Source organism: Heliconius melpomene, chromosome 12 (assembly GCF_056956725.1).
Source record: "Heliconius melpomene rosina isolate 202511_hmr_F chromosome 12, ASM5695672v1, whole genome shotgun sequence".
NCBI lineage: Eukaryota > Metazoa > Arthropoda > Insecta > Lepidoptera > Nymphalidae > Heliconius > Heliconius melpomene.
Genome location: NC_140400.1, coordinates 16,529,119 through 16,540,016, shown reverse-complemented (window position 1 = coordinate 16,540,016; position 10,898 = coordinate 16,529,119). Strand labels below are relative to the sequence as shown.

At 32.0% G+C, this 10,898-nt stretch overlaps 3 protein-coding genes across 7 annotated transcripts in view; 1 reads left to right on the top strand and 2 right to left on the bottom strand.

Annotated features, from left to right (window-relative positions):
* HDAC4 (histone deacetylase 4) overlaps positions 1-6,781 on the bottom strand; it is a 59,903-nt gene extending 53,122 nt beyond the window's left edge. The window contains exons 1-2 of one of the 3 annotated variants that reach the window (XM_085195379.1): positions 6,527-6,781; positions 6,005-6,053 (exon numbers count right to left, since the gene is read on the bottom strand). In XM_085195379.1, coding sequence (XP_085051505.1) covers positions 6,005-6,038 — 34 coding nt within the window. In that variant the 5' untranslated portion in view covers positions 6,039-6,053; positions 6,527-6,781. Of the gene's footprint in view, positions 1-6,004; positions 6,054-6,508 lie in introns of all 3 variants that reach the window. The other 2 variants (XM_085195374.1, XM_085195373.1) reach the window with 2 other exon arrangements.
* A 495-nt stretch (positions 6,782-7,276) lies between these two features.
* On the bottom strand, positions 7,277-10,834 carry LOC146534192 (transmembrane protein 222). Of its 3 annotated transcripts, none has more exons than XM_085195392.1 (5): positions 10,694-10,834; positions 10,195-10,329; positions 9,876-10,086; positions 9,665-9,795; positions 7,277-9,361 (listed from the first exon to the last, which is right to left on the bottom strand). In XM_085195392.1, exons 2-5 carry the CDS (start codon positions 10,326-10,328, stop codon positions 9,283-9,285), a joined length of 555 nt encoding a protein of 184 aa, XP_085051518.1. In that variant the 5' UTR covers position 10,329; positions 10,694-10,834; the 3' UTR covers positions 7,277-9,282. The 3 variants fall into 3 exon arrangements, with proteins under 3 accessions (XP_085051518.1, XP_085051519.1, XP_085051520.1); XM_085195393.1 differs by having other exon boundaries at positions 10,554-10,700; XM_085195394.1 differs by having other exon boundaries at positions 10,558-10,700.
* Positions 7,313-8,473, top strand: LOC146534193 (uncharacterized). The gene has a single exon (XM_085195396.1). It carries the CDS (start codon positions 7,313-7,315, stop codon positions 7,700-7,702), a length of 390 nt encoding a protein of 129 aa, XP_085051522.1. The 3' UTR covers positions 7,703-8,473.
* Positions 10,835-10,898: the final 64 nt, after the last annotated feature.

The following is a 10,898-nucleotide window of genomic DNA, read 5'->3' as shown; positions in this document are numbered from 1 at the left end:
TTTTTTTCCGTTTTAATTGTAAATCAATCATTTTATTAACAACTGTTAATGGCCTATATCTGGGGCTCAAGGGCTCTAGAGTCAGCGTTTTGAAAACGTTCAAACTATTCATTTATAAAAGTAAGACGCAGTAAAAGGGAAAGCGCAATTCCATAGCATAGCCTTTTATACTTTGAGCTCGGTGGTTTAACAGCAAGTTGTAGGGGCTAGTGGAGTTATGTGGTATTCAACAACGATTCAAAGAAAAGAAACTGCCTAGCTTATAAACCATGATGTCATTCATTTAACAAGCAAAAGAAAAAATGAAATTTATAAAAGTATTTGTAACAGAATGACTATGATCGCAAATTCATAAATATCTTGAGAAAAGTTGCATTGGGTCGTGGGCGGCGTGAACGCTCGTTTGCCTTGTCCTTTTTCCATAAAAAAAAAGTCATCTTTCCTAAACATGTTTAAATCGATACTTTTGTAGCATACTTAGGAAGCGTTTGATATTACACGCGATAGTAACAGGTTCGTTTCTTCTCGGGGTAATATTTGTAGTTATAATTTTATTGGTCTCTAGGTAGACTAAGTTCACTAGATTATATACGTCAAGAAAAAAACAAGGAGAAACGAATATGTCATGAACTCCAATAATAGGGCATTATTATAACAAAATAAAGATTATAAAAAAATCAAAAAGAAAAACGCTTGTTCGATAGTCCTCGGGTGGGTAGATATGCTTAGGAAGCACCTGGATCCACCCGCCAACCACCCTAGCGAGGCTCGACTGCGTGGGCGTGTGTTGACAAACTGAGTTATCGAGTCTATTTCTAGACGGAGCCACGCCCATGGGGGCAGGGCGGCCCCACACCCCGGAGCCTCCCCCTAGGCGCCCTTGACCTTCCGTATCCAAACAACCGTAGTCACAACACGTTGAGACAGTTTGCTTATTTGTTCCTTTAATGGTTTTTTTTACAATATATCATTTTTATGATAATTTAATTTTTTTTAATAACTTTGTCTACCATCTTACATATTTGTCATGAAAGTCATTCCTTTAGAAAACTGTATCTAACTTGTCGTGTAGCCCCAATGTGAACGTTAGCAAGCTCAACTTTCCTGTGTCCGATTGATTGGAATTTGGATTACGAGTTCATTTCTGATGACAATGACGTTTGTTTTGTGTCACCGAGTTACACTAAAATTAAAATGTCAATTTTATGAAATTGCACAAAATTGTGAGTTAATAAAACTAATATATAAATTTATTGCTTCTTGTTGTGATTTTAGTACCTACCTATAATTTTTTTTAGTTTAGCTTAGCAGCCTCACACCCCACAACCTGGTGTTAAGATCACTACATGCCGATTGAGATACTTCTGTTTCCCTAATTCCCGCCCAATTCTGGAGACATTGTGTCTTGAGCATTGCATATAAGCTTGTTTTTAAAAATATTTTATAAGTTATTATTTTATTTTATTTATTTCAACTTATATAGTTATTGAAATTAATGTAAAGTCACTTTTACATTTGTATAAATAGTATTTTTTGCTGGCGGCTTCGGCAGACACAGATGACATGACCCATTATATATTAGTATTAAATACCGTTTATTTATTAATAGAATAACATAAATATCAGCTAACAGAATGCAAATAGGTACACGTTCTATAAGTGGAAGGCGTGAACGGAATATCTCAACATTGGGTTACTTCACCCACATTTACCTAAACACTCGGCTTCCAGCAGACCACACCGGTCAATTATTAATAAATAGATAGGTAATATACTACTTAGAAGGTTTGCCATTAGTCGTATTAAGAGTAATTACATTAATGAACATAAAGTATATTTAACTTTACTTATACGCTAATTGACGTAATACTGTAGTTTCCCAAATTAGTTAGAATAGCGGCGTTGGGTTAGACATACCACACACCATATTATTATTATTATAATCATTATCATAATAAACATATAGGCATGTTATTAGTAGAAGCTTGGAGCTGGCAAGCCTCTTCAATAGTAGAAGTTTACAATCCGCGCCCGCGCAAAACACTATATTTAACATCTAGACGCTTTTAAGACACAGTTTCCCACTGTGCATCTAAGTAATCCTCGAGGCATTGCGTCCAGGCGTTGGCGGAACTTAACGCCGTTAGCTTTGTTTTGTTCAAACCTCGAGCGTCCACGTCCCCGAGGTTTCTGGCCGCAGATTCAGTGATTTATTTCTTCGATAAATAGACTACCTAACACAATTTTTTTTTTTCAATTCAAAGCAATAGTTTCTGTGATTATTGCGATCTACCAAACAAACTCTTCACTTTTATAGATGCGGCAGGTACAACTTATCTGTTATGTGTACTGTTTTTTTAATGTTCGTTTCTAATTTCTCGAGAATAGTATTGCGTCATAGGTAACACAATTTAATATTGTAAAGCGCGCTATGCGCTATCACTTAAATGAACGATTACATCACTATTGATATCATATCGTGTTTTATCTACAATCAATTTCTTACACTAAAGGCCGTTCTGAAAAACCCAAACGCAATGTTAGCCTCAACTTTATATTCATATACAAAAATATATACCTACTTAAATAAATACGCGTTAAAGTTTTTTATGGCATTATCATGCTTAGTCTTGTTTTTGCATTGTTATATGAAAAAATGCTCAAACGTCTTTAGATTAAATTAAATAAATAAATCAGCTTCACGCTGTATCCCGCACACAGCGGGGTAGGCATAGGGAACCTAGTGTTAAGACTGCCTGCACTTCCTGCCGAATTCTGGAGGCATTACGTGTTGAGTGGCGGAACTCAACGCCACGCTTTGTTTCGACACCAGAGCAAAGAAATGGAAGTATAAATAAACATTTCACTTCCTCGAGTGGGGATCGAACCCACAACCGTCGCGTTACAGTCACGGAGCTCGGAGTTATATAGTATACATGGCATGTAACTGTTGTAACGTGTTAAGAACCTCCGTTCCCAACGCACCCCCAATTTTCGTTTGTTCGTTTGCGTTCACGACTGTGACACCGTGACAGGTTCCGCCGGTGCATCACGACGGTGTGACTAATGGGTAGTAATGAGAGACAGTAAATATGGCGGTTGTCAATTTAAATTGAACAGCAAAAGGAGTATTAATAGTTATAATACAAGGAGGCATTACAACACGCCCACTATGCTTTATAATCCTCGCTCGCTTCGCTCTTTGTAATAAACAAAAAAAAGTAAAAAAAATATTTTAAGTTAAACGGTTTTATATTGCAGATAAATGTACTAAAAGCTAAAAAATAATTTCATAGAAATTATGATTACTAAAATTTAATCGTGGGGCACGTCCAATATCTACAATTGAAAGACATAGCGTGAGACTTCACCCACCTAGTGGTAAGTAGCAAGTGTCCCCACGATTTTATTTTAGTAATCATAATTTCTATGAAATTATTTTTTAGCTTTTAGTACATTTATCTGCAATATAAAACCGTTTAACTTAAAATATTTTTTTTACTTTTTTATTTTTAAGTTTTTAGTTTTTATTTCTCATGCTATTCAATTCGTTGAAATGAGGCTCGATGTCTCATTATTGCAAGGTTAATGGAGAATGTTACGAACGACCCCCCCAGAGGTCCAATAGAGGGACAAGGCTATGTACAACAAGATGTGCCTGAATCTTGAGGGGAAAACGCTAACGACATATCATTTTTATCCACCTAGTGCCATAAAGTTCTCGGCGCGCTTTTACCTTGGGTGGTACCCCTAGCGACGTATCATTTTTAGGCACCCTATAGCCACACAGTCCTCGACAGGATACCAGATCTTGACTTAGGTGGGAGATTCATATTGTAATTGTGTATAGTATACTGTATTATACTTACCAAGCCCTATATTTTGATACCCATATTGATGGGATTGAAAACTACATTATCCGCCATTTTGTAGCAGTGGCCATCTTTGATTTTGATTTTGTATAGTGCACTGAATTCTACTTGACAAGCCCTTTCATTTGATACCCATATTGATGGGATCGAAAAAACTAACTTGTCCGCCATCTTGTAGCGGCGGCCATCTTGGATTTTGATTTTGTATAGTCCACTGAATTCTGCTTGACAAGCCCTTTCATTTGATACCCGTATTGATAGGATTGAAAAAAACTAACTTGTCCGCCATCTTATAGTGGCGGCCATCTTGGATTTTGATTTTGTATAGTCCACTGAATTCTACTTGACAAGCCCTTTCATTTGATATCCATATTGATGAGATTGAAAAAAACTAAGTTGTCCGCCATCTTGTAGCGGCGGCCATCTTGGATTCACAATAATATTGAATATGGATAATTGTATTGTCACCAGAATCAAAGGCGTATACCAAATTTCAGATCAATCGGTTAACGGGAAGAGGGTTAAATTTCAATTACTAAATTTGACCCAAACAAACAAACGGGGTGAGCTAAATAAAACCGTTTAAATACAAATTGACTATAAAAAAATATTCCAAATAGATTTTTTATAGCACTTATACGTTATAGCTACGTCGTACACGGCATTCTTGTTTTGACACGGCTATATAAAAATTACACACAACCCTTATTACAATGAAGGTAACCAACATACGATAAAACTAACATGATCCCAGCTCACAAGTATGTACATGTAGAGATAAATATTTCGGACACGTGGAAGATGACAAGGTCAGGGGGGCGTCGAACCGGGCGGGCGCGGGGGTGCGGTGCGGTGCAGGGAAGGGGGGAGGGGCGCAGGGCTACCGCTATTTATATGTAATCGATAGCGCCGCGCGGCCGTGGCCTTGCCGACATCGATCGTGACGAGCCCCCGACTCACAGCCCTAGATTTGTGGATGGTAGGGGTTTGTTTTGCAAGGATTTTGTTGATATATATATACTAGCGACAGAAACGCGGCTTCGCCCGCTTAATGTTAAAGTTTAAATAAATTGCAGCCTATATTCTACTCTTATGTATAAATTATGTTACATCTTAACAACCAATGTATGTCTGTTTGTTTCTCAATACAATGCCCTTGACTATATCAATAAGTAACATAAGCATCGTCAAAGATTCCTACTCAACAGAGTGAAATATTTAATATTTCAATTTTCTTCGTTCTGGTGTCGAGGTAAAGCGCGTCGTTAAGTTCCGCCACTCAACAGGCAATGCCTACAGAATTCGGCGGAAAACGGGGAACAGTGTCTTAATACTAGGTTCTCTCTACCATATTTTATACATAAACTAATTTGGGCAAATAGTGTACTAATTATTATTAGATACTGTATTTTATATGAATATAATATTAATACATAAATAAATGTTTTTCTGTGCCATAGCAAAATGTGTAAACTAATACTCATATTATAAAAAAATAAATTGGATACCTAAACTTTCATAACAATGTAGACAATATAAAATATTTATATTATTTATAGACAAGCCCAATGGTTTGGCCCACTTGAACTATACAAATATTTATTAAATATATTTTTTAAATTAGTTTCTACCATCACCAGTTACAGCTATTTGTGCGTCTATACCTCAGTCAGTGGGAATTTTTAACTTTTATATATATAGATAAAATGGTGAAGAATATTTCAAAATTTTAAATTAAAACACACATTTTATACAAAGTCATGTTATAATTTTAAATATAACTTTTTATAAAATGTATGTGTAAATGTATGTGTGTATGATAAATATAAATTTTAAAAAAGGTATATTATTTAAGTTTTACATGAACATCATTATGAAAGTAGTAAGAGCTAAGAACAACTTCAATAACTAATCACATATCATTAGGTGAAGGATAAGTTAATATGGTAATATTTAAAGTTATTACTGTATAGCTGTTTATTGAGTAATAAATATAATTGTAGAAACTTATGCCAAGGCAAATCTTAATTGGTGTCAATAATTTAAAAATTCTATAATTATTCTAGGTTCTTAATAAAGACTGTTATTTTATTATTATTTAAGATTATATAAATTGAATATGCAATTCTAACCTTCACAAGCGGAGCTGCCTGGATCATCTGCCATATTTTATACACTATCCTGTAAAGAAATTCAAACTCTTAAAAAACTTTATTATAAGAGAAAATAATATATAATTGTTTTTTTTTTATATTTACCAGTATTAAATTACTATACGAATATTAAATATAATTGGTCTACAAACTTGTAACAAATAAAATATTAACATGTTCATATCATGCTTCATTCATTACTAAATATTGACTTTTTAATAAATAGATAATGATCATTACATATGAGTAATACATTTGGCTACTAAATATTTCTTTAACAACTGCTAAGCATATTACAATTTAAGAATGGAAAGAAACAGTGCGAAGGTCAACATTGTGTTTTGATTGTAATATTTGGATAAGCGGGAAATTACAACATCAGTTGTTCTAATAAACGTTTTGAATGTAAATGAAGAGCGTGGTGAATATAAGTGTAATATTTGTATTTCGACCATAAACAACATGGGTATTTAATAACATTACATTAAAATTAATAATAACCCGTTTCAAACCAGCTGTACTTTCAGGAACTTATACAAGATTAACCGCAAACAACACAATATTATAGTATTTCACATGTATACAACATTATATATTACAACACAGTATATCAGCACATTATTAGAGACGTATCAATAAGTTTTATACAATTTTCTTTCAAAACAACAAGAAATGAATGTTTTGACGAACTTTTGACATGTTACGTCGAAATATTACTGTCTTATTTGATGCGAGTTACGTTTAATACGCACAATAACCTGCACTGACCCATTTATTGCGGGTCTGATTGGTCAATTACATTCTAACTAGAATCTTGTTAGCATTCCGCCAATAGCAAACTAGGGACTGCAAAATCAACAAATAATATTGTTTTAGTAAAATTAAGTACTTAGATATACAGTCGTAACGTCTCGTTGTATGCAATTTTATTTTTAATTTATAAATGACTGTCTTATTATTTTCTCACAGAATAAAAAATATTAAATAAAATGTTGTCTAATTTCGTGCATTTCTAAAATCTATTTTTTTTTAAGCGCATCTTTTTTGAAGTTCATACTTCATCTTTTCATGAACTTAATTATTGTGATAAATTATGACCATTTTTTTTCTATCTTTGAAGTTTCCTTAACTAATTCATTATCTGTACTTCTATTAACATTTTGACGGTGACATTGACATTCTAAAGCTTGAATCATATGGTTAATGTACGAAAACGAAGCTATAAATAATACTCATAAAACAATATAAGAATTGAATTGGTTAAGTGTTTATTGATAAACATACAAAATGTTCTCGTCGTTCTTTGGTAAACGGAAATCTTCTCCAGTTGATGACGATACTCCTCCTATACCTGGTGCAAGACCTGATGACGGTTTTGTAGTAGTCGAGCCTACACCTTCCGGGCAAGGAGGTATTTATCCTAATGTCAGTGGTCTATCGTACCCTCAGCGACCAGCGCCGATACCGCCAAATCAACAGAGGTTAAAAGTGGATACAAATTTTCATTACTTAGATGGAGTTCCTTTTACTCTTTCACGTGAAATACAAATGTGGGCAAACAAAGACACATATGCAACAGAAATTGGTGATCTATTAGCCTTCCTTACAAACAAATTAAGCCTTGAGAGATACAATTATGACTTTTCTGTTGAAAAGAGTGTTATAAAAGAATGTTAACTTTAGACTGTCATTCAATAACATACTATGCATAAAATAAAGGCAATGTCTCACTACACATAATGTTATTATATAAAATAGAAAAAAGAATAGTAAAATGAAAATTAAATATTTATTATTTAATGAACAAAAACAATGTAAAATCATGCATAACCAAGCTACCATGATAAACCCCTCATAAGTACCTAAAATTATTGCAATTGAATAGTTTTCTATAAAAAAAATTATACTTAATAACTTATGTGCCATTTATATATACTTAATGTAATAATAAGGTTATATCTTTGGACTTCTGAATATTTTTTGTGTAATATATATTTATAGTAAATAATTACATTAAATAATTCATATTTTGCATAAATCTAGATAATATAAAATAATGATCTATTGTACTTCCTTAAGTATCACTGGGTAAAAAAAATAACAAATTATAATCTTAAAATTATACTATTACAGAAAATATATAGGAATATTTAAATTACTGTAATTTAGAAAATTTCACAGAATATAAATATAGTATACAGCCATGAATATTATATATAAAAATATTTTTTTAATTATTAAAAATAATATTAATTTCAGTATAATTACCACTAAATTGTAGTTATAAGTTTTAAGGCCATTCTCATAATAAAAATATTTTGCATATTTTAATAAGTGAATATGTAATAATATTTAACATGAGTGCTAACAAATAATGATATAAAATTGATCATTTTTCCTATCTACACTTATTATCATATGTTATGTTAAAAATAAAATTTAAGCTAGTTAAAAGAGTTTTATTTAAAGAAACAATAATTAAGACATAATGTAAAAATACTATTTAAATCTGGCCTCTTTTTTTAGTTGATGAAAATAAAAAAAAATATTTAAAGATAACTGATTGTGGGTTCAATTCTCACTCAGAAGAATGATTTGTCTTCATTTTCTTGTCCTGATAGACAAAGTGTGGTATTGAGTTCTGCCTCTCATCTTATGATTAGGCAGAAATTAGGTAACAGAGTGAACAAAATTTTGTTAAAGCAGCAAATAATTCAAAAAGACTAAAAAAAAATATAACCCACCTTTATTAGTGTGTTTATGAGTTGGTTTTTACCAGTATCATTTATTTTATAAGTAAAACAACATCAAATTTATTAAGACCAAAATTTATCATAAATTTATGCAAATTAGGCTCACATGAATTACATATTAATGTAATATAATGATAACAACAGTTCTTCCTAGAAGAGATCATATGTAATAAATATTCATACATATATCTTTTATAATTACATTATTACATACATGGGTTGTTTATATTTATTTACATATGTGCCACAATGCTCTAATACGGATAAATAGTGCACAATATTACAATAAAATACTGAACAACTTGAATAAAACATTGCACAATAGACCCCTTGAAAAGTTTGAGACAATAAAACTCTCACTGTGATACTTGATTTCATACAAAACACTGATGTTTATTCAATAAGAGTAGAAAAAAAAATAACTCTAGTTTACAGTCTTTAGATTGTTACAAAAATTTGTAAATTTAAAGAGTAGTGTAGAGTCAGCTGCTTACTAAATGTAGCTTATATAGCAGCGGCTAACCCACATATAAATGCAACTATTATGAAAAAAGGCAGCCATGTCTTCATAAAAGCTCCAAAGCTAAAACAATTTTTCAATTTTTCAAATTTTTCAATTTTTTTTTGAAAATCAGATACTTCATAAAAGATAAAATTTGAGCTATAGGCCATTGTGGGTTCAATTCCTATTCAATGAATTATATCATTTTCTCAGTCTGAAGACAAGACAAACTACACTTTCTCCTTAATGTTTGAAAGTTTGTCTCGAACATAACAATAATGGAGTGTCTTGACCCTAGATTGCTTTTGGCTTGTAAACATTGCTACATGTGGGTAGTTCACGTTTTGATAAGACATTTTAAAAAATAGAATATGTTGGGTTTACCTGACATACTTTGAATATGGTACCATGTATAGAGCAAGCTTAACCATATTCCAATTTTTACATCCATCATAGCTCATGATGTTAAGTGCTGTGGCCACATGAGAGTGACAGTTATCATAAAATATTATGTGCTGAAAAATTTATAGGATTTAAGACAGTAAAATAAACCTTCTTTACTATTAAAAAGATTAAAACTAAACAATGTTAGTACCATTCTTTTCTTATAAATCTCTGAGGACTCTGCAACAGCTGCATCCCAACCAGCTTGTCCATTATTAGCTTTTTGAGGAGTTAATTGCCAGTATTTTGTAGGGTTTCCAAATGCCATTAAATCTTCAGATACAAAATATGGGCCAGCAAAATCTCTAATCACACCATTTGACATACAAATACCCATGTGCCCTAAGAAAGGGAAAATCCACCTGTAGAAGAAAAATAACAAGTAATTATATGAATTAATGTATAAAAGTGTTTAGGTAATAATACTAAAAATTAAAGAGCGCGTGCATTAGTTAATAAAAGCAACTTGCGTGAGAACAGGAATAGGCGTCCACACAATGCAATAAGGATATCTGGCTCGAGCATGATCAATAGGATCCATTAGTACAGCTTGTTCACGATCACTAATGTCTAAAGGACTGCCAGGACTTTGGTCACCGTTCATTCTACGAAACAAATTGAGGCTAATTATCCCAGGAAGCCATACTATTTAAAATATTACGAAAGCTGGTAGCATTTAAGTAATAATAAAGGTAAACTAATAAACGCTAACTCAAGTATTTAGTTCAATAACAAAATTAGTTTTTTTTGACAATCCAAGTACTTGTATTTGACTCATATTTCATTTGACGTTAACTTTTATAATTTATAAATAACAATTTTAATTTACCAACTTTATAGAAAATTTTATGGCTAAATAAGATTTTTTACGGTATCCGAGTACGGCACCGTATATTCTTTATAATATCATCCTTATTTTATTAATTACGGTAATAGTTTTACTTAACAGATAAATTAGCTGTAACTTACATGTACTATTTGTTAATCTGTGCGATTTTTTTTTCAGAATGCCACTTATACCTTGCTTATACCCAAGGAACATATACATATACTTATACCCTCTGGAGTGTCCTGTACGCTATACTTAGCTATACTTGTGAAGTTGTCAGTTTGTCAGTAATTTTGTATGGAAGTGAGATAAATGGAAAGAATACAAACGATTAAATTCGATAAA

What these genes read in the sequence shown, in the direction of transcription:
- LOC146534192 (XM_085195392.1), bottom strand. Translation starts at nt 10,328, where the DNA reads ATGAACGGTGACCAAAGTCCTGGCAGTCCTTTAGACATTAGTGATCGT. An exon ending in ACGCCTATTCCTGTTCTCAC is followed by an intron (nt 10,087 to 10,194) that starts GCAAGTTGCTTT and finishes TTTCTTCTACAG; the next exon opens with GTGGATTTTCCCTTTCTTAG. An exon ending in CCATATTCAAAGTATGTCAG is followed by an intron (nt 9,362 to 9,664) that starts GTAAACCCAACA and finishes AAATTGTTTTAG; the next exon opens with CTTTGGAGCTTTTATGAAGA.
- LOC146534193 (XM_085195396.1), top strand. Translation starts at nt 7,313, where the DNA reads ATGTTCTCGTCGTTCTTTGGTAAACGGAAATCTTCTCCAGTTGATGAC.